This window comes from Ornithorhynchus anatinus, chromosome 5 (assembly GCF_004115215.2).
Source record: "Ornithorhynchus anatinus isolate Pmale09 chromosome 5, mOrnAna1.pri.v4, whole genome shotgun sequence".
Classification (NCBI taxonomy): Eukaryota; Metazoa; Chordata; class Mammalia; order Monotremata; family Ornithorhynchidae; genus Ornithorhynchus; species Ornithorhynchus anatinus.
This window is the reverse complement of record NC_041732.1, coordinates 59,116,161-59,139,644: the sequence shown is the minus strand read 5'-3', so window position 1 is coordinate 59,139,644 and position 23,484 is coordinate 59,116,161. Positions and strand designations below refer to the sequence as shown.

The 23,484-nt window shown below is 48.2% G+C and overlaps 1 protein-coding gene and 2 non-coding genes across 7 annotated transcripts in view; all 3 read right to left on the bottom strand.

Moving 5' to 3' along the window:
* TMCO4 (transmembrane and coiled-coil domains 4) overlaps positions 1 to 2,530 on the bottom strand; it is a 134,393-nt gene extending 131,863 nt beyond the window's left edge. For all 5 annotated transcript variants that reach the window (XM_039912052.1, XM_039912051.1, XM_039912054.1 and 2 more), the window contains exons 1-2: positions 2,445 to 2,530; positions 391 to 577 (exon numbers count right to left, since the gene is read on the bottom strand). In XM_039912052.1, the coding sequence (XP_039767986.1) occupies positions 391 to 569 (179 nt within the window). In that variant the 5' untranslated portion in view covers positions 570 to 577; positions 2,445 to 2,530. The remainder of the gene's footprint in view (positions 1 to 390; positions 578 to 2,444) is intronic.
* A 6,615-nt stretch (positions 2,531 to 9,145) lies between these two features.
* LOC114812632 lies at positions 9,146 to 9,283 on the bottom strand. Its single transcript, XR_003760283.1, has one exon. It is a non-coding gene; the product is annotated as a small nucleolar RNA SNORA7 (small nucleolar RNA).
* Positions 9,284 to 9,536: 253 nt separating this feature from the next.
* LOC114812579 lies at positions 9,537 to 9,674 on the bottom strand. The gene has a single exon (XR_003760230.1). It is a non-coding gene; the product is annotated as a small nucleolar RNA SNORA7 (small nucleolar RNA).
* Between the last annotated feature and the right edge of the window lie 13,810 nt (positions 9,675 to 23,484).

Sequence of the window (23,484 nt, the reverse complement as noted above, 5' to 3'; positions counted from 1 at the left end):
ATCCAGGTCCTTCTGACTCCCAGGCCCATATTCTATCCCCTAGACCACGCCTTTTCAAATTTCCTGAAGCCAAGTACAACACAACTGGACTCCTTGACCTCTATTATATGGAGTCCACTATATTATTCTCCATAACAGTGAGCTGATATCATCAAGAGTGACTTTATCACCAACCGGCAGTTACAGAGCACCGTTTTCTCCCCCCAGACTGTAACTTCGCTGTGGGCAGGGAATGTGTCGGTTATATTGTACTCTCCCTAGTGCTGAGTACAGCGCTCAGCACACGTTAAGCGCTCGATAAATACGATCCGTCGACTCCGTTTCCTAAAGTTGTTGCTTGGTGGACAGAACCGAACCCATTTTTCTCCCTTCACCCGGCCGATACATTACCTTTGTTCCGGCTCAGGAAACAACCGGGCCAGGGTCACCCCACAGAGCGCGGCGTAGGCGAACTTGTTGGCCTCTGTCAGCTGCTCACTCACAGGCAGGCACGGCTCCACCCCCTCCACCTGGTCAGTTCTCCTCCGCTGCTTCCAAGCCCTCCGGCTCCCCTTCTCTTGGGCTGCCATCCGGGCACCTGAGGGAAAAAAAAAAAAATCAGAGATGAAGCAGCTGGGGCCCAGTGGACAGAGCACGGGAGGAGTCAGAGGACCCGAGCTCTAATTCAGGCTCTTCCACGTATCAGCTGTCATGACCTTGGGCAAATCCCTTAACTGTGCATCATTTTCTTCATCTGCAATATGGGGATTCGATACCTGATCTCCTTCCAACCTAGTCAGTCAATCGTATTTATTGAGGGTTTACTGTGTGCAGAGCACTGAACTAAGCACTTGGGAGAGTACAATAGAACAATAAACAGACTCATTCCCTGCCCAGGATGAATTTATAGTCTAGAGGATGAGCTTACAATCTAGACTCTGAACTCCATGTGTGACCTGACATTCTTGTATCTAACCCAGTGCTTTGTAGAAATAATAATAATAATAATAATGATGATGGTATTTGTTAAGCTCTTACCACGTGCCAATCACTCTTCCAAGTACTGGGGTAGATACAAGGTCATCAGCTTGTCCCACGTGGAGCTCACAGTCTCCATTCCCATTTTACAGATGAGGTAACTGAGGCACAGAGAAGTTAAGTGACTTGCCTAAGGTCACCCAGCAGACAAGTGGTGGAGCTGGGATTAGAACCCATGACCTCTGACTCCCAAGCCTGTGCTCTTTCCACTAAGCCACACTACTCAGATACTACAGCATAGTGTGGTGGATAGAGCATGGGCCTGGGAGTCAGAAGTTCATGGATTTTAATCCAGGCTCCACCACTTGTCTGCTGTGTGACCTTGGGCAAGTCACTTCACTTCTCTCAGCCTCAGTTACCTCATCTGTGAAACGGGGATTAAGACTGTGAGCCCCAGGTGGGACAGGGACTGTATCCAACCCGATTTGCTTGTATCCATCCCAGCGCCTTGAAGAGTGCCTGGCACATAGTAAGTGCTTAACAAATACCATAATTATTATTATTACTATACCAAACCAGCAGAAAAATCTCCCTAAAACGTGACTGAAAAAGCTCATTCCTAGCCTGCGCTCACCGCCGAAAAGCTGCAACACTCTGGGTAAATCATTTAGCCTCATTTCCCTCATCTATTCAGGAAATATACTACCTCCTCTGAAAATTTCACAAGGATTTCCTGAAGATTAAAGAAGAACCTGGTCAACTTTGCCCTCTTTGGAGCAAAGGCATTCTGCTACGAACCACCTGAACCCCAGATTTCAGCCAATCCCTGAGGCTTTGAGCCGAAGTTTAAATAGGAGACCAGTACTCACCTTGACTTCTCCTTTATCAGGATCAGTGTTAGTTCATTAATCAGACAATCAGATTTATTGAGCATTTACTGTGTGCAGAGCACTGTACTACGCATCTGGGAGAGTACAGTCTAACAATACAACAGTGTTGTTGCAGGACAGTTGTTTACACTTTACCCGGAATAAGATTACTAATTCAACTGGCAGAAAATTTAAGGCATCTCATAATATGCTTTAAATAAAGAAGACCTCAAACCTCCAACTCCGCAGGGCTGACCTGGATGTCGGAAGAACACGTAAAACCGAGACCAGAAACCAACCCTCCGACATCAACGCCCTCGGCAGCTTCTATTTAATTCAATCACTTCCACACTCCATTAGAGGCTGAGGATAATAATCCCGCTTACCCTGGGATTTCAAACAAGCCGTCGCAAAGCAAGCCTTCTGTGAGGCTTTGTTAGGGAAGAAAGCTATTATAGTTAATCCTGAATCCGATTCCCTCTAATTCTCCCTAATGGAACTCTAGGCGGGTTGACATTCTCCAGCAAGTTGGTTCCACTCTCTTTTATGGCAAAAAGGGCCTCCCTGACCCCCAGTGATTTGAAACAACTGTCTGTCTGGTGGCCACATAGTACTTACGGGGGCTTTAAGAAAGGAGCCTGGGCTTCAAACTCTTTTTAGCTGCGAACCAGAGCTCTCGGCTTTTCCGGGTACCTTCCCCCGGTTATGCAAATGACATCGGAGGCTGCCAAGCGAGAGAGCTGGAAAAACCGGACTCGAGATTGTAGCCACCGTACGGCTCTTGAGGAGTATGACTGAGATGAGACGGTTAGCTGTTATGTACTCTGCAGGGATGGTCCTGGTACACGAGGACAGATAAGAATTTCTCTTGACAGACCACAGCTCTCCCCATCTCGAAACCTCTACTAAAATCACATCTCTTCCAAGAGGCCTTCCCTGATTCACCTCTCATTTCTTGGCCCTATTTGCCCTTCCCCCTGTATGCTTGGGTCCGTACCCCTTTAAGCCCTTCGACACTCACCCCCTCACACCTCCACAGCACTTTTGACCATATTAAGTGATCAATCTCTGGTATTTATTGAGGACTTACTATGTGCAGAGCATTGTACTAAGCGTTTGGGAGAGTACAATAGAACAGAGCTGCTAGACAGGTTCTCTGCCTGTAACGAGCTGCTTTGCTCTCCATTCTGCAGCTGCACTGATAGCAGTCACGAGATGGTAAAGCAGGTTCGATTTTTCACAACTCTGAAGTGCCTGAAGCAGATTATATTTAATGAAATAGCCATGTAAAACATGTTTGATGATGCAAATCCATTTCACTGAGAATGGGCGTACATGACCACAAGGGAAATACCCAATAACCCTGGGAGGAGGGACATTCCTCATATCCCTGTTCATCTCCCTCGGGCAGCCCTGATCTCCAGAGTAACGGCAAGATTACCTCATGCCCCTGTGACATCTGTTAAGCGCTTATTATGTGCCGGGCACTCGATTAACCGCTGGGGCAGATACAAGATAATCAGGTTGTTCACAGTCCCTGTCCTACATGGGACTCGCAGTCTTAATCCCCATTTTACAGATAAGTGAGGCAAGGAGAAGTCAAGTAACTTAAGTAACAGCAGACAGGTGGCAGATCTGGGATTCATTCAATAGTATTTATTGAGCACTTACTATGTGCAGAGCACTGGACTAAGCGCTTGGAATGTACAAATCGGTAACAGAAAGAGACGGTCCCTGCCCTTTGACAGGCTGACAGTCTAATCAGGGGAGACGGACAGACAAGAACAATGGTAATAAATAGAATCGAGGGGAAGAACGTCTCATTAAAACAATGGCAAATAAATAGAATCAGGTGATGTACATCTCATTCACACAATAAATAGGGTAATGAAGATATATACAGTTGAGCGGACGAGTACAGTGCTGAGGGGATGGGACGGGAGAGGGGGAAGAGCAGAGGGAAAGGGGGGAGAAGAGGGTTTAGCTGCGGAGAGGTGAAGGGGGGTAGAGGGAACAGAGGGAAAAGGGGAGCTCAGTCTGGGAAGGCCTCTCGGAGGAGGTGAGCTTTAAGTAGGGTTTTGAAGAGGGGAAGAGAATTACTTTGGCGGAGGTGAGGAGGGAGGGCGTTCCAGGACGACTGGAGGACGCGGCCCGGGGGTCGACGGCGGGATAGGCGAGAACGGGGGACGGCGAGGAGGTGGGCGGCAGAGGAGCGGAGCGTGTGGGGTGGGCGGTAGAAAGAGAGAAGGGAGGAAAGGTAGGAAGGGGCAAGTTGATTAGAACTCAGGTCCTCTGACTCGTAGGCCTCGGCTCTTTCCACTGGGCCATGCCTTATTCATCTCCTTCAAGCCCGCCTGATTTCCAGAGTAACCCAAGATTAGTCTTGTTTGCTAGGGGGAATCCAGAGGGTTTCAGGGGTGTCTCCCCAGATGATTCTGGGTGGCTTCCCCTGCCCTGAATGATCCAGATGTCCTGGGGAACGATAGCTGCTTGTAAGAAATCCTCTGCTGTAGCTGACGGGGGTGTTCACAAAATCTTAGGACACCCACGATAAGCGGGAGGAAAACCCCATTCATTTATGCAGGCCCAAATCCCAATCACGTTTTACAGACCACACCTCTAGTCACCAATCAATCAGAGGTATTTTTTGAGCACTTATTGCGTGCAGAGCACTCTCTAAGCGCTTGGGATTGTACATATAATAGAGTGGGCAGACACGATCCCTGCCCACCAGAGCTTAGTCTAGAGGAGCAGGAAAGGATCCAAGATGCAGGCGACACTTGCAGCCCGGGGCCTTCCAATATAACTTCTGGCTGATGGGCCCAAATGTTAGAGCCTGGTTTGACCAGTCTTCATTCCTCCTACGCTGGCGTTCTCGCTGTATCGACTCTCCAGCTTCTGATTGTTCACATCTTTCCTCCTACTTGGAAATCCTTCTCACTTCAAAATCCTCCAGACCTCAGCTGTCTTTATCTTCAAAGCCCTCCCTAATTCCCATCCATTCTACTAGGCTTTCTCGGATTAACCGTCACCTTCCCACGTTTCATCCATCTAACAGCTGCCTCTGGCACATTAAAAAAAAAAAATTACGGTGTTTGTTAAGTGCTTATTATGCGTCAGACACTGTTCTAAACGTTGGGGTAGACTCAAGTTAATTAGATTGGAACAGTCTTTGTCCCGCATGGAGCTCAAAGTCCAAGTTGGAGGGAGAACAGGAGAACTGAGGCACAGAAGGTGAAATGACTTGTCCAAGGTCACACAGCTAGCACTTGGCAGAGCTGGGATTAGAATTCAGGTCCTCTGATTCCCAGGCCCGCTTGTCACTAGGATAGGCTGATTCTTAAGCGAGCAAGAGTATTTATTGAGCGCTTACTATGTCCAGTACTCTACCAGTCTCGACTACAGGAGGGAGAGTCAAGCAGAGGCCTATTCATTCCATTCCTAGCTTGGCCAGTGGCTAGTGAGGGGAAGGCAATCTGTTACAAGTCAAGACTCCGCTGTGCCGGGCAGCAGCGGCACGGGAGAGAGTCGAGGGCAGAGAATCAAGTTGACTGCACAGAAGGAGGCAATGACAAACCACTTCTGGATTTTGACCAAGAAAACACTATGGATCCACTACCGGAACAATTGCAGGCGGAGAGCACAGCGTTCTGGGAGAGATATATCCATGGTGTCGCTATGGGTCGGAGACGACTCGATGGCATAAGACAAAACTGTGCAAAGTCTTGAGAAGCAGCATGGCTTAGTGGAAAGAGCCTGGGCTTGGGAGTCAGAGGTCGTGCTGTGTGACTTTGGGCAAGTCACTTCACTTCTCTGTGCCTCAGTTCCCTCATCTGTAAAATGGGGTTGAAGACTGGGAGCCCCACGTGGGACAACCTGATTAGCTTGTATCTACCCCAGTGCTTAGAACAGTGCTTGGCACATAAGTAAGCGCTTAATGAATGCCATCATCATCATCAAAGACTAAGGGCTTGGAAGAGTAAAATAGAATTATTTATAGTGGTCATTGTCCCTGCTCGCTCAGAGCTTACATTCTATAAGGGGAGACAAACACGAGAATAAAACAGACGCTAGGATAAATTATAGCTAGGACAAAGCAGGTTGGCCTAGTGGAAAGAGCCTGGGAGTCAGAGGACCTATGTTCTAATCTCAGTTCTGCCAATTGCTTGTTTTTAGATCTTGGGCAAGTTACTTAACTTCTCTGTGCCTCAGTTTCCTTGAGTGTAAAATGGGGATTAAATCTTACTCCCGCCTACATGGACTGTGAGACCCAAGTGGGACAGGAACTGTGTCCAGCCTGATTAACTTGTATCTACCCTGACATTTAGGACAGTATTTGACACATGCAATAATTATACTAATGATAATAATGTAATAGAGCCTGGCCTATGGGAAGAGCACAGGCCTGAGAGGCAGAAGAGTTGGATTCCAATCCCGGCTCTGCCACGTGTCTGCTGTGTGACCTCGGAAGAGTCACTTTGCTTCTCTGGACCACAGTTCTCTTATCTGTAAAATGGGGATTCGCTACTTAGACTGTGAGCCCCGTGTGGGACAAGGAACTGTGTCCAAACAGGTTAATCTGCATCTACCCCAGCGTTTAGTACAGTGCCTGGATCATAATAAGTGCTTAACATATACAGTTTAAAAAAATATGCTGGGGGTGGACAGTGACAGTGAGTACCCAAGTGCTTGGGTCATATGGATAATAATAATAATGTCGGCATTTGTTAAGCACTTACTATGTGCAAAGCACTTTTCTAAGCACTGGGGAGGATACAAGGTGATCAGGTTGTCCCCCGTGGGGCTCACCGACTTAATGCCCATTTTACAGAGGAGGTAACAGAGGCACAGAGAAGTTAAGTGACTTCCCTGAAGTCGCACAGCTAGAAAGCAGAGATATATTAATGGTGGGGGGGGGGGAATAGGATGGGGAGATGAGAAATTAATGAGGCCTCCTGGACTAGTGAGGGCTTTGAAAATGGGGAGAGCAATGATCTGCCAGATGTGAAATAGGAAGAAGGGATGAGCTGGAGGACTGTTTATGCACAGAGCACTTATGCCCATTCTCAATCGATATGAAGTGCCACTGACATGTATCTATTAATCTTTCCATTCTTTTGGTCTCAAAGGTCAACGCATTTTGTGTCTTCAAATTCCCCCATTAAATTGTAAGTTCCTGGAGGACAAGGTCCAAGTCTCCTACTCAATTGTACTCTCCCAAGTGCCCAGTACGTAGGTGCGCCATATATATGATTGATTGACCAATCAGTTATCCTGGAGATAACTGTTTCACTGGAAGTGAGAAGCGGTGTGGGCTAGTCGACCGATCATGGATCTGGGTGTCAGGAGGCCTAGGGTTCTCTTCCTGGCTCCAGCACTCATCTGCTGGGTGATCTTGGGCAAGTCAAATCACTTCTCTGGGCCTCAGTTCGCTCATATGTAAAATGAGGATTAAAGCTGTGAGCGCCATGTGGAACAGGGACTGTGTCCAACCCGATTTACTTGTATCCACCCCACTGCTTCGTACAGCGCCTGGCCCATAGTATGCGCTTAACAAATACTGCAATTATTTTAGTATTGTTATTATTATTATTATTAATATTCTCTGTGCCTCAATTTCTTCATCAATAAATGGGGCTTAAATCCTCTTCCCACCTACTTTGTACTCTCCAAGCACTTAGTACAGTGTTCTGAAAACAGTGAGTGTTCAATAAATACCAGTCTGTCCTACTAGTAACTACTAGTAATGATAATAATTGTGGTTACCAAACGCTTACTCTGCGCCAGGCACTATACTAAGATACAAAGTAATCAGATTGGACACGGGTCCCTGTCCCATATAGAGAAGCAGCGTGGCTAAGTGGAAAGAGCACGGGCTTGGGAGTCAGAGGTCATGGGTTCGAATCCAGGGTCTGCCACTTGTCAGCTGTGTGACTGTGGGCAAGTCACTTAACTTCTCTGTGCCTCAGTTACCTCATCTGTAAAATGGGGATTAAGACTGTGAGCCTCACGTGGGACAACCTGATGACCCTGTATCTCCCCCAGCGCTTAGAACAGTGCTCTACCCATAGTAAGCGCTTAACAAATACCAACATTATTATTATTCTATAAGGCTCCCACTCTTAATCTCCGTTTTACAGATGAGATAATTGAGGCCCGGAGAAGTGAAGTGACTTGCTCAAGGTCACAGAGCAGGCAAGTGGCAGAGCAGGGATTAGAACCCACGTCCTTTGGACTCCGAGGTCTGTGCTTTATCCTCTAGGCCAGGCTGTTTCTCCAAAGCAGCATGCCTACTCTAAAGCACTATCCGATATTATTAAATATCAGAAACTATCCCTCTCTAAAAGAGACACGGCACATGATGGCTGAAGCTAAAATAAACCCAAAACTGGTGATGTTAAAACCCAGCGCTTTCTCTTTTCTGAATTACTCCCATCGGTGTCTTGCGGGCTTGGATGAGTATCTCCGATTGAGTAAATTGACCAAAGAGCCCAAGATTTTTGTGTTGTCTCACTACGTCTCCATGACAACCACCAAATTCATAACAAAAGAACCCCAAGTCCTTAAAATAATCCAGTAATAAAATTCCCCAAATGCCTCCGTGTATCCATTAAGAATTCCCTCCTCCCACACCCTAGTCCAACAATTTGCAAGGATAATACAATGAACTCTCTTGATGTCTGTGGAAATGTGGAGTATCTAACTGTAAGAGCCTGCGTGGGGCAGGCGCTTGAGTCTGTCTGGGGGCCTTTAAGTCTTAGAGGGGAATTTGGAGAAAATGGCTCTGATCTCCTTAGCTCATTTACTCTTTTTTCTAAAAGAACATCTCTGCAAGTTTAATCGTTCGCTTCTGGGTGGCTGAAGTCTGACCTAGTTCAGGTAGCCGATGTGAGTTTTTCATTAGCAATTGGAGAAATCTCAACAAATTTGCAACGTCGCACTGAGAGGACTGTCCTTGTGGGGATAGGCCCGACATTTCTGGCCTTAGTCCAGGAGTAGGAGGTGAGGTTTATGAGGGATGGAGCTAATTTCAATTGCAGAATCTTTACTTTTCAAATCATTCCCTCACACCAGACTTCTATTCTTTATTATAGTCTTCTCTTATGCTGTCGAGTCGTCTCCGGCCCATAGTGACTCCATGGACGCATCTCTCCCAGAACGCCCCAACTCCATCTGCGATCGTTCTGGGAGCGTATCCATACAGTTTTCTTGGTAGGTATAAGGAAGTGGTTTCTTATCGCCTCCTTTCGTGCAGTCAACTTGAGTCTCCGCCCTCCACTCTCTCCTGTGCCGCCGCTGGCCAGCACGGGTGAGTTTTGACTTGTAACAGGTGGCCTTCCGCTCTCTAGCCACTGCCCAAGCTAGGAATGGAATGGATAGGCCTCTGCTTGTCTCTCCCTCCCGTAGTCGAGACTGGTAGAGTACTGGAAACTCTCCAAGTGTGATCCTGAGAGGGGATATGTGTTAGTTACTTTGTAGTAAAAAAATAAAGGGATGAGGTTCATCAACTCAGGATTTTCCCCATGCTGTTCTTCCTTTATTTACACTTTTAACAAAAGCCAGAAGGTGCGTGGCTGGCTTAAAGTTACCCAATAAGTCAGCCAAGAATAAGACCCAAAGGTCCTATTTTCTGCAGCCCCAATTTTGACCTTTCAACACTCTCTACTGACTGTCTCCCATGCCGCTGCTACCCAGCACAGGTGAGTTTTGACGTGAAGCAGATGGCCTTCTACTCACTAGCCACTGCTCAAGCCAGGAATGGAATGGGTATGCCTCTGCTTTACTCTCCCTCCCATAACCGAGACCAGTAGAGTACTGGAAACTCTCCAGAAGCAGTCCCAAGAGGGGAATTCTTTATTTTGGTACATGTAAATGAAATGATGTCCAGCAGTGTTTAAATGCCACAAAGTGCCCATTCAATAAAATGGCACCATTATAAATTAATAAGAAATTTTGAGAAGCGTGTTGGCGGATGTGGAAGCTGAATGAGACTGAGCCCCCCTTTCCCTCTGCTCCTCCTCCCCTCCCCTTCCCCCCCTCCCACCCTCTGCTCTTCCCCCTCCCCTCAGCACTGTGCATATTTGTATGTATTATTTATTAACCTATTTATTTTGTTAATGAGGTGTCTATCTCCATGATTCTATTTATCTTGATGATGTTGTTTTGTTTGGTTCTGTTTTGCTTTGCTGTCTCCCCCATTTAGACTGTGAGCCTATTATTGGGCAGGGATTGTCTCTATCTGTTGCCATATTGTCCATTCCAAGCGCTTAGTACAGTGCTCTGCACAAAGTAAGCCCTCAATAAATATTATTGAATGAATGAATGAATGAATGCAGATTTTGCAGAGTCTGCTCCCCAAGTGCTTAATAATAATATCAGTAATAATGATGATGGTACTTGTTAAGCGCTCACTATATTCTAAGCACTGGGGTAGTTTCAAGCTAATCGGGTCAGGTAGAATCCCTGACCCACATGGGGCTCACAGCTTCCTATTTTACAGATGAGGTAACTGAGGCCCAGAGAAGTGAAGTGACTTGCCCAAGGTCACACAGCAGAAAAGTGGGAGAATTGGGATTAGAACCCAGGTCCTTTCGACTCCCAGGCTCCTACACTATCCACTAGGCCATGCTGCTTCCCATGAGTGCATATTTAGTGAGAAGCTAAGGTCGTCTTCAGGTTTAGGTTACTGCCTCTGTATCTCCAAGCTACCAATTGATGTTAATTTATCAATTGTTAAACTGAGAAATACTCTGTTCAGCATTGACACTGAGCCCATGGTTGGGTAGGGATTGTCTCTATCTGTTGCCAAATTGTACTTTCCAAGTGTACATGGCTCAGTGGAAAGAGCCTGGGCTTTGGAGTCAGAGGTCAGGGGTTCGAATCCCGGCTCCGCCACTTGTCAGCTGTGTGACTGTGGGCAAGTCACTTCACTTCTCTGTGCCTCAGTTTCCTCATCTGTAAAATGAGGATTAAGACTGTGAGCCCCACGTGGGACAATGTGATTCCCCTGTGTCTACCCCAGTGCTTAGAACAGTGCTCTGCACATAGTAAGCGCTTAACAAATACCAACATTATCACTATTACAGTGCTCTGTACACAGTAAGCGCTCAATATATCTGACTGAATGATTAGTATTAAGGTTACTGAAGCTCAGTGTCAGAAGGTGGGTGCAACATCTCCGTGAAACGTGGAGGAGGCTATCGAACAAACTGCAAGTCATAAAAATGTCTGTTGGCATGAATAATAATGATAACGATAGGATGTTTGTTAAGCACTTACGCAGTGTGGCTCAGTGGAAAGAGCCTGGGCTTCAGAGTCAGAGGTCATGGGTTCGACTCCCGGATCTGCCACTTGTCAGCTGTGTGACTGTGGGCAATCACTTAACTTCTCTGTGCCTCAGTTACCTCATCTGTAAGATGGGGATTAACTGTGAGCCCCACGTGGGACAACCTGATTACCCTGTATCTACCCCAGCGCTTAGAATAGTGCTCTGCACATAGTAAGCGCTTAACAGATACCAACATTATTATTATGTGCCCGGCACTGTACTAAGTCCTGGGGTGGATACAAGCAAATCGGGTTGGACATAGTCCCTGACCCACATGGGGCTCCCAATCTTAACCCCCATTTTAGAGATGAGGTAACTGAGGCCCAGAGAAGCGAAGTAACTCGCCCAAGGCCACATGGCAGACAAGTGGCGGAGCCGGGATTAGAACCCAGGATCTTCTGCCGCCCAGGCTCATGCTCTAAGCACTACACCATAATGTCACACTATCTACACAGCTGAACTCATCCATCCTCTGGACACCGCCAAGAACGAAAACTCCAAATGCAGCCCCTCCCAAGGGCCGAAGGCCCTTTCTATCAGCAAGAGATGAGAGATGTTTTAGGGGAAGGAGCCTTTGCCAGTAATTTCCCCATCCCAAGGGTGGATTGGCGGGGGCCGTTTTCCCTCAATTGACTGGATGGAACATCACAATCCCATCTTGTAAGAGAGGAGGGAAGGACTGGGAATCAGTCATTGGTGTTTGAGCGCTTACTGTGTGCAGAGCAGTGTACTAAGCGCTTGGGGGAATACAAGGCAACAGAGTTGGTCACACAGCTGACAAGTGGCAGAGCCGGAAGTTGAAGACAGACATTAGAGAAGCAGCGTGGCTCAGTGGAAAGAGCCCGGGCTTGGGAGTCAGAGGTCATGGGTTTGAATCCCGGCTCTGCCACTTGGCAGCTGTGTGACTGTGGGCAAGTCACTTCACTTCTCGGTGCCTCACTTACCTCCTCTGTAAAATGGGGATTAACTGTGAGCCTCACGTGGGACAACCTAAAACTCAACATGAGCAAGACTGAGCTCCTCATCTTCCCTCCCAAACTTCTCCATCACCGTGGATGGCACGACCATCCTTCCCGTCCCGCAGGCCCGCAATCTCGGTGTCATCCTTGACTCGTCCCTCTCGTTCACCCCACACATCCTATCCGTTACCAAGACCTGCCGGTTTCACCTCTACAATATCGCCGAGATCCGCCCTTTCCTCTCCACCCAAACGGCTACCTTACTATTACGGGCTCTCGTTATATCCCGGCTAGACTACTGTGTCGGCCTTCTCTCTGACCTCCCTTCCTCCTCTCTCGCCCCGCTCCAGTCTATTCTTCACTCCACTGCCCGGCTCATCTTCCTGCAGAAACGATCTGGGCATGTCACTCCCCTTCTTAAACACCTCCAGTGGTTGCCCATCGACCTCCGCTCCAAACAAAAACTCCTCACTCTAGGCTTCAAGGCTCTCCATCACCTTGCCCCTTCCTACCTCTCCTCCCTTCTCTCTTTCTACCGCCCACCCCGCACGCTCCGCTCCTCTGCCGCCCACCTCCTCGCCGTCCCTCGGTCTCGCCCATCCCGCCGTCGACCCCCAGGTCACGTCCTCCCGCGGTCCTGGAACGCCCTCCCTCCTCACCTCCGCCAAACTGATTCTCTTTCCCTCTTCAAAACCTTACTTAAAAATCACCTCCTCCAAGAGGCGTTCCCAGACTGAGCTCCTCTTCCCCCTCTACTCCCTCCGCCATCTCCCCTTTACCTCTCCGCAGCTAAAGCCTCATTTTCCCCTTTTCCCTCTGCTCCTCCACCTCTCCCTTCCCATCCCCACAGCACCGTACTCGTCCGCTCGACTGTATATATTTTCGTTACCCTATTTATTTTGTTAATGAATTGTACATCGCCTCGATTCTATTTAGTTGCCATCGGTTTTTACGAGATGTTCTTCCCCTTGACGCTGTTTAGTGCCATCGTTCTTGTCTGTCCGTCTCCCCCGATTAGACTGTAAGCCCGTCAAACGGCAGGGACTGTCTCTATCTGTTGCCGACTTGTTCATCCCAAGCGCTTAGTACAGTGCTCTGCACATAGTAAGCGCTCAATAAATACTATTGAATGAATGAATGAATGAATGAACAACCTGATTACCCTGTATCTACCCCAGCGGTTAGAACAGTGCTCTGCACATAGTAAGCGCTTAACAAATACCAACATTAGTATAAATAAATTAAAGATATGCATATAAGTATTGTGGGGCTGGGAAAGGGAATGAATCAAGGGAGGAAGTCAGGGTCATACAGAAGGAAGTGGGAGAAGAGGAGAAGACAAAAAGAGGACTTAAGGGAAGGCATCTTGGAGGTCTCCCCTGCTCTAGTCTGTAAGCTTGTTGTGGGCAGGGAATGTGTTTATTCATTGTTAATAATGATAATAACAATAACAATAATGGTATTTGTTAAGCACTTACTATGTGCTAAGCACTGGGGTTGATACAAGGTAATCAAGTTGTCCTACACTGACCTGGAATGCCCTCCCTCCTCATCTCTGCCATACTAACTCTCTTCCCCTCTTCAAAGCCCTACTAAGAGCTCACTCCTCCAGGAGACCTTCCCTGAAGCCCTCCCTTTCCCTGGGCCCCTCCTCCTCTCCCCACTGCCCCTACTCCCTCCCTCTCCTCTACCCCCTTCCCCTCCCCACAGCATTTGGGTATATTTGTATATATCATTTATTACTCTATTTTATTAATGATGTGTCTATGTCTACGATTCTATTTATCTACTTTGATGGCATTGATGCCTGACTAATTGTTTTGTTTTGCTGACTGTCTCCCCCTTTTAGACTGTGAGCCGGTTGTTGGGCAGGGATTGTCTCTATCTGTTGCTGAATTGTACAACTCCAAGTGCTGACTACAATGGTCTGCACACAGTAAGTGCTCAGTAAATACTACTGAATGAATGAAAAAGTTGTCCCGCATGGGGCTCACAGTCTTAAGCCCCATTTTACAGATGAGGTAACTGAGGCACAGAGAAGTTAAGTAGCTTGCCCAAGGTCACAAAGCAGACAGGTGGCAGAGGCGGGATTAGAACCAGGATTAGACTAGAAGCAGCGTGGATTAGTGTATAGAGCATGGGCCTGGGAATCAGAAGGTCATGGGTTCTAATACCGACTCTGCCGCTTGTCAACTGTGCAACCTTGGGCAAGTCACTTAACTTTTCTGTGCCTCAGTTACCTCCTCTGTAAAATGGGGATGAAGACTGTGAGCCCTACGTGGGACAATCTGATTACCTTGTATCTACCCCACGCTTGGAACAGTGCTTGGCACATAGTAAGCCCTTAACAAATACCAACATTAATTAACCCACCTCCTCTGACTCCCAAGCCTGCGCCCTGTCCACTAAACCACGCTGCTTCTTGTTGTTTTGTTATACTGTTGTACAACTGTACAATACAATTGTGTATTTTACTCTCACAGGCACTTAGTACAGTGCTCTGCACACAGTAAGTGCTCAGTAAATACGATTAATTGAACGAATGGATAATAATGATGGTAGGTGCTGTCTACATGCCAGGCACTGTCCTAAGCACAGGGGTGGAAACAAGCAAATCGGGTTGGACACACTCCCTGTCCCATGTGGGGCTCACAGCCTCAATTCCCATTTTATAGGTGAGGCCCAGAGAAGTGAAGTGACTTCACCAAGGTCACACAGCAGACAAGAGTCGGAGCTGGGATTAGAACCCATAACCTTCTGACTCCTAGGTTCGTGCTCTAACCCTTATGTCTTGCTGCTTCGAATGAATGAGTGAATGAGTGAGTGAGTGAGTGAGTGAGTGAGTGAGTGAGTGAATGAATGAATGAATGAATGAATGAATGAATGAATGAGGGCAGCGAATCTGTGGAAAATGAGGCCACTCCGACCCCGCACGGGCGGGGCATAACTGCGCAGGCGCAAAGCTGAGGAGGGCAGCGCAGTGCGAGGGCACGAAGGCGGACGGAAGCATAACTGCGCAGGCGCAGAGCTGAGGAGGGCAGCGCAGTGCGAGGGCACCAAGGCGGACGGGGGCACAACTGCGCAGGTGCAGAGCCGACGGCCGTGACGGCGACCCGGCAGTGACCAGAGGGCAGCGCAGTGCGAGGGAACGAAGGCGGGCGGGGGCTCAATTGCGCAGGCGCAGAGCAGCCAGTTCCCCCTCCCACCCCCCGAGGGCAGCGCAGTGCGAGGGGACGAAGGCGGACGGGGGCTCAACTGCGCAGGCGCAGATCAGCCAGTTTCCCCCGCCCTCCCCCAGGGCAGCGCAGTGCGAGGGAACGAAGGCGGAGGGGAGGTGCAACTGCGCAGGCGCGGTGCTGACCCCCTTGGGCAGGGGAGCTGCTAGACACTGGGGGGTCTGTTGGGTGGGCAGCCCGGGGTGCCCAGTGATGCCTGGCTACTTGTTTTGTTACCTGACTACTTGTTTTTTTTATTTTGTTTTGTTGTCTGTCTCCCCCGGTTAAACTGTGAGCCCGTTGTTGGGCAGGGATGGGCCCTATCTGTTGCCCAGTTGTCCATTCCAAGCTCTTAGTACTGTGCTCTGCACACAGTAAGCACTCAATAAATATTGAGAAGCAGCGAGGCTCAGTGGAAAGAGCCCCGGCTTGGGAGTCGGAGGTCATGGGTTCGAATCCTGGCTCTGCCGCTTGTCAGCTGTGTGACCTTGGGCAAATCACTTTACCTCTCTGGGTCTCAGTGACCTCATCTGTCAAAATGGGGATGAAGACTGAGTCCTACTTGGGACAACCTGATGACCTTGTATCTACCCCAGTGTTTAGAACAGTGCTTGGCATATGAGAAGCAGCATGGCTCAGTGGAAAGAGCATGGGCTTTGGAGTCAGGGCTCATGAGTTCGAATCCCAGCTCTGCCACTTGTCGGCTGTGTGACTGTGGGCAAGTCACTTAACTTCTCTGTGCCTCAGTTACCTCATCTGTAAAATGGGGATTAAGACTGTGAGCCCCACGTGGGACAACCTGATTCCCCTATGTCTACCCCAGCGCTTAGAACAGTGCTCGGCACATAGTAAGCGCTTAACAAATACCAACATTATTATATAGTAAGTGCTTAACAAATACCAACATTATTATTAATAAATACATTTGAATGCCTGTCCTGCCATTGACCCCTGGCCCACGTCCTACCGTTGACCTGGAATGCCCTCTCTCCTCACATCTGCCAAACTCTCTTCCCCTCTTCCAAGCCCTTCTGAGAGCTCACCTCCTCCAGGAGGCCTTCCCAGCCTGAGCCCTCTCTTTCCCTCTGCTCCTCCTCCCCTCCCCATTCCCCCTTCTCGCGCCCTCTGCTCTTCCTTCTTCCCCTCAGCACTGTACATATTTGTCTATATTATTTATTACCCCATTTATCTTGTTAATGATGTGTCTCTATCTATGATTCTATTTATTTTGATGATACCTAGGTCAGACTACTTGTTTTGTTCTGTTTTGCTTTGCTGCCTGTCTCCCCTGTTGAGCCTGTGAGCCAGTCATTGGGCAGGGATGGTCTCTTATCTGTTGCCGAATTGTCCATCCTAAGCACTTAGTCCAGTGCTCTGCACATAGTAGGTGCTTAATAAATACTATTGAATGGATGAATTGTCTTGTTTTTTTTGCTCTGTTTTGCTCTGCTGTCTCCCCCGCTGAGACTGTGAGCCCGCTAATGGACAGAGATGGTCTCTGTTGCTGAATTGTCCATCCTAAGCGCTTAGTCCAGTGCTCTGCACATAGTAAGCATCCAATAAATATTATTGAATGAACTGTCTTTTTTTTGCTCTATTTTGCTCTGTCTCCCCCATTGAGACTGTGAGCCCGCTAATGGGCAGGGATGGTCTCTCTCTGTTGCCGAATTGTCCATCCTAAGCACTTAGTCCAGTGCTCTGCACATAGTAACTGCCCAATAGATACTACTGAATGAATTGTCTTGTTTTTTTGCTCTATTTTGCTCTGCTGTCTGTCTCGTTTAGACTGTGAGCCAGTCATGGGGCAGGGATGGTCTCTTATCTGTTGCCGAATTGTCCATCCTAAGCGTTTAGTCCAGTGCTCTGCACATAGTAAGCGCCCAATAAATACTATTGAATAAATTGTCTTGTGTTTTTACTCTGTTTAGCCCTGTCTGTCTCCCCTGTTGAGACTGTGAGCCCGCTAATGGGCAGGGATGGTCTCTGTTGCCCAATTGTCCATCCTAAGCGCTTAGTCCAGTGCTCTGCACATAGTAAGCATCCAATAAATATTATTGAATGAACTGTCTTTTTTTTGCTCTATTTTGCTCTGTCTACCCCATTGAGACTGTGAGCCCGCTAATGGGCAGGGATGGTCTCTCTCTGTTGCCGAATTGTCCATCCTAAGCACTTAGTCCAGTGCTCTGCACATAGTAAGTGCCCAATAGATACTACTGAATGAATTGTCTTGTTTTTTTGCTCTATTTTGCTCTGCTGTCTGTCTCGTTTAGACTGTGAGCCAGTCATGGGGCAGGGATGGTGTCTTATCTGTTGCCGAATTGTCCATCCTAAGCGTTTAGTCCAGTGCTCTGCACATAGTAAGCGCCCAATAAATACTATTGAATAAATTGTCTTGTGTTTTTACTCTGTTTAGCCCTGTCTGTCTCCCCTGTTGAGACTGTGAGCCCGCTAATGGGCAGGGATGGTCTCTGTTGCCCAATTGTCCATCCTAAGCGCTTAGTCCAGTGCTCTGCACATAGTAAGCGCCCAATCAATACTATTGAATTAATTGTCTTGTGTTTTTACTCTGTTTTGCTCTGCTGTCTCCCCCGGTTAGACTGGGAGCCTGTCATTGGGCAGGGATGGTCTCTGTTGCCGAACTGTCCATCCCAAGCGCTTAGTCCAGTGCTCTGCACATAGTAAGCGCCCAATAAATACTATTGAATGAATGAATTGTCCTTTTTTTGTTCTATTCTGCTCTGCTGCCTGTCTCCCCCGGTTAGACCGGGGGCCTGTCATTGGGCAGGGATGGTCTCTGTGGCCGAATTGTCCATCCCGAGCGCTTAGTGCAGTGCTCCGCACATAGTAAGGGCGTAATAAATACGACGGAATGATTAGGAAGCTGCTTAACAAATGCCAGCATAATTATTAGTAGAGTGAGCGCTCAATAAAGACGAAGGGGTGAATGAATGGATGGGGGGGCAGCACAACCGCGGGCCCGGGGGACAGGACTGGCCGCCCCCCGCCCTCCCCGACCCTACCGTGTCGGCTGCTCCGGCCGGTGGCTTCCGGGTTTCCTCCGGTCCTTGCCGCCCCCGGGCCTCCCCGCGGGGCCCGGGCCCTGCCGCTGGCCCGGGGTCAGGGGTCAGGGGTCAGGGGTCGGGCCCGCGGGGCCGCTCCGGGCTTCTTCCTGGGAGGCCCATCCGGCCGGGGCACAGGAAAAGGGGGGGGGGGCCGAGGGGGAGGGACCGGTCGCGACAGACCACGAGGTGTCGTGAGATGGCACCTTTGAAAATGACACCTTCCCCCCCCCCCCGCCCCATAGCCCTAGTGTCTTGAGATGACACCTTTTAAAATGACACATTTCCCCCCCGTCGTCGTCCCCCCCCCCCCCGCATAGCCCTAGTGTCTTGAGATGACACCTTTTAAAATGACACCTTTCCCCCCCTGCATAGCTCTAGTGTCCCCTGAGATGACATCTTTTAAAATGACACCCCCCCCCCACATAGCCCTAGTATCGATGGTACCTTTTAAAATGACACCTTCCCCCCCCCCCCCCCCCCGCATCGCTCTAGTGTCATGAGATGACATCTTTTAAAATGACACCTTTCCCCCCACGTAGCCCTAGTGTCCTGCGATGACACCTTTTAAAATGACACCTTCCCCCCCAACATAGCCCTAGTGTCTTGAGATGACATCTTTTAAAATAACACCTCCCCCCCCCCCAAATAGCCCTAGTGTCTTGAGATGACACCTTTTAAAATGACATCTCTCCCCCCACCCACGTAGCCCTAGTGTCCTGCAATGACATCTTTTAAAATGACACCTTTCCCCCCCTGCATCGCTCTAGTGTCATGAGATGACATCTTTTAAAATGACACCTTTCCCTCCCCAACGTAGCCCTAGTGTCTTGAGATGAGCCCTTTTAAAATGACATCTCCCCCCCCTCCACGTAGCCCTAGTGTCCTGTGATGACACCTTTTAAAATGACACCTTTCCCCCCCAACTTAGCCCTAGTGTCTTGAGATGACACCTTTTAAAATAACACCTTCCCCCCACCCACATAGCCCTAGTGTCTTGAGATGACACCTTTTAAAATGACATCTCTCCCCCCTATTTGTAGCCCTAGTGTCCTGCAATGACACCTTTTAAAATGACACCTTTCCCCCCCTGCATAGCTCTAGTGTCATGAGATGACATCTTTTAAAATGACACCTTTACCCCCCACAACATAGCCCTAGTGACTTGAGATGACCCCTTTTAAAATGACACCTTTCCCCCCTTCATAGCCCTAATGTCATGAGATGACACCTTTTAAAATGACACCTTTCCCCGCTCCATAGTGAATGAATGAATGGTGTCCATTTGTTGCTGAATTGTAATGATAATAATAGTGTTGGTATTTGTTAAGCGCTTACTATGTGCAGAGCACTGTTCTAAGCGCTGGGGTAGATACAGGGTAATCAGGTTGTCCCACATGAGGCTCACAGTCTTCATCCCCATTTTCAGATGAGGTAACTGAGGCACAGAGAAATTGAGTGACTTGCCCACAGTTACACAGCTGACAAGTGGCAGAGCAGGGATAATAATGATGGTATTTGTTAAGCGCTTTCTATGTGCCCAGCACTATTCTAAGCACTGAGGTAGCTACAGGGTAATCAGGTTGTCCCACGTGGGGCTCCCAGTCTTAATCCCCATTTTACAGATGAGGTAACTGAGGCACTGAGAAGTTAAGTGACTTACCCAAAGTCACACAGCTGACAGGTGGCGGAGCTGGGGTTAGAACCCACAACCTCTGACTCCTAAGCCCGTGCTCTTTCCACTGAGCCACACTGCTTCTCTATAATTATAATTCTATTTTTATTAATGATGTGTATAAATAATTCTATTTATAATGCTACTGATGCCTGTTTGCTTGTTTTAATGTCTGTCGCCCCTCTTTTAGACTGTGAGCCCGCTGTAGGCAGGGATTGTCTCTGTTGCTGAATTGTATTTCCTAAGCGCTTAGTACAGTGCTCTGCACACAGTAAGCGCTCAATAAATATGATTGAATGAATGAATCGTCTCTGTTGCTCAATTGTACTTCTTAAACGCTTAGTTCAGTGCTCGGCACACAGTAAGTGCTCAATAAATATGATTGAATGAATGAATTGCGTCTATTTGTTCCTGAATTGTAATAATAATAATGATGGTATTTGTTAAGCGCTTACTATGTGCCGAGCACTGTTCTAAGTGATGGAGTAGATACAGGGTAATCAGGTTGTCCCATGTGGGGCTCACAGTCTTAATCCCCATTTTGCAGATGAGGTGACAGACATAGAGAAGTGAAGTGACTTGCCCAAAGTCACGCAGCTGATAAGAGGCAGAGCTGGGATTGGAACCCATGACCTCTGACTCCCAAGCCCGGGGTCTTTCCACTAAGCTCCTCTGCTTCTCAGCGCTAGGGTGTGCTTAGTAAATACCATAATAATTATTATTATTATTATCAGCCTCCCACCAGGCAGGTGTGACAGTTACAATTAGTCAGCCCCAACAAATAATAATAACTGTGGTATTTGTTAAGCATATACTAGGTGCCAGGCACTGTACTGAGCCCTGGAGTAGATCCAACCAAATGAGGTTAGGCACAATCCCTCTCCCACACTGGGCTCGCAATCTTAATCCCCATTTTACCGATGAGGTAACTGAGGCCCAAAGAATAATAGTGTTGGTATTTGTTACGCGCTTACTATGTGCAGAGCACTGTTCTAAGCGCTGGTAGGGTAATCAGGTTGTCCCATGTGAGGCTCACGGTCTTCATCCCCACTTGACAGATGAGGGAACTGAGGCCCAGAGAAGTGAAGTGACTTGCCCACAGTCACACAGCTGCCAAGTGGCAGAGCTGGGATTCGAACCCATGACCTCTGACTCCCGGCCCGGTGCTCCAGACACTACAGACCACGCTCCTTCTCTAACAGAGGAATTCCTTGCTGGAGCCCCAGGAAACCTTGTCCTGAAAATTTGGGTTGGGTGTTGAGCAACTTGCCTGCCCAGGTCCCCCCTCCAGAAGCCCCTCACACTGCCCTCTAAAACCTTGAGGAAGATGTTGGAGGGCGATAACACTGACATCTCATCATCAGTGGGATTTATTGAACGCTTACTGTCTGCAAAGCACTATTCTCAGCGCTTGGGAGAATACAGTATGACAGCTGGCAGCCCCGTTCCCAGCTCCCACTGAGTTTACAGTCTGCCACTTGTCAGCTGTGTGACTGTGGGCAAGTCACTTAACTTCTCTGTGCTTCAGTTACCTCATCTGTAAAATGGGGATTAGCTGTGAGCCTCACGTGGGACAACCTGATCACACTGTCTCTACCCCAGCGCTTAGAACGGTGCTCTGCACATAGTAAGCGCTTAACAAATACCAACATTATTATTAGAGGACTAATAATCTAACGAGAAGACAGGATGGCACTATGAACTGGGAGTCAGGAAATGGGGATTCCGTTGACTCAATTCTAATAATAATAATGATGGAATTTCTTAAGCGCTTACTATGTGCCGGGCCCTGTACTAAGCACTGGAGTGGACACAAGCAAATCAAGTTGGACACAATCCCTGTCCCATATAATAATGATGGTATTCGTTAAGCGCTTACTATGTGCAAAGCACTGTTCTAAGCGCTGGGGAGGATACAAGGTGATCAGATTGTCCCACATGGGGCTCACAATCTTCATCCCCAATTTACAGATGAGGTAACTGAGGCACAGAGAAGTTAAGTGACTTGCCCAAAGTCACACAGCTGACAAGCGGCTGAACTGGGATTTGAACCCATGACCTCTGGCTCCCAAGCTGGGGCTCCCAGTCTCAATCCCCATTTTAAAGATGAGGTAACTGAGGCGTAGAGAAGTGAAGTAACTTGCCCAAGGTCACACAGCAGACAAGTGGTGAAGCTGGGAGCTTGGCTCAGTGGAAAGAGCCAGGGCTTGGGAATCAGAAGTCATGGGTTCGAATCCCAGCTCCGCCACTTGTCAGCTGTGTGACTTTGGGCAAATCACTTCACTTCTCTGGGCCTCAGATACCCCATCTGTAAAATGGGGATTAAGACCGTGAGCCCCACGTGGGACAACCTGATCACCTTGTGTCCTCCCCCAGCACTCCGAACAGTGCTTTGCACATAGTAAGCGCTTTACAAATGCCATCATTAACCCTCGACCTTCTGACTCCCAGGTCCCTGCTCTATCCACCTGCCCATGCTGCTTCTCGTCTGCAGGCTCTTCCTACCTCACATTCGCCACCTGATTATGAGGAATCCCCTCTCTTAGAAGGGGAGGCAGCAGGGTGTAGAGGAAGAGTGGTCGTCTGGAAGCAAGAGAGTCTGAATTCATTCATTCATTCAATAGTATTTATGGAGCGCTTACTATGTGCAGAGCACTGGACTAAGCGCTTGGAATGTATAAATCGGTAACAGATAGAGACAGTCCCTGCCCTTTGACGGGCTTACGGTCTAATCGGGGGAGACGGACAGACAACAACAATGGCGACAAATAGAATCGAGGGGAAGAACATCTCATGAAAACAATAGCAAATGAATAGAATCAAGGTGATGTACATCTCATTAACAAAATATATAGGGTAATGAAGATATATACAGTTGAGCGGACGAGTACAGTGCTGAGGGGGGGGAGATTCAAGTCGGAGCTCCGCTACCAGCCGCCTGTGTGACCTTGGGAAAGTCACAAAAACTTTCTGGACTGTAATTGCCTCATCTGCAAAATGGGGGTAATAATGCTTGCCTTTTCACCTAACTCAGGATTGTTATGAGGGCAAAAACGGGATAAGTCGAGGCTTTGGGAAATAAACGTGCTCTACAAAAACTGTCTGAGGATAATTGATATCAAGTTTGACCTCAGAGAAGGAAGTTGGATAAAAGCAGCATGGCCTAAATGGATAGACCACGGGCCCGGGAATCACAAAGATCCGAATTCTACATCTGGCTCCACCACTTGTGACCTTGGGCCAGTCATTTCACTTCTATGTGCGTGCTACCTAATCTGTAAAAGGAGATTAAGATTGTGAAGCCCCATGTGGGACAGGGATTGTGTGTAACTTGATTAGTTTGTATCTACCCAGCATTTAGTACAGCGCTTGGCACTTGGTAAGCACTTAAATACCATTTTAGAAAAAGGTTTTTAGCTATT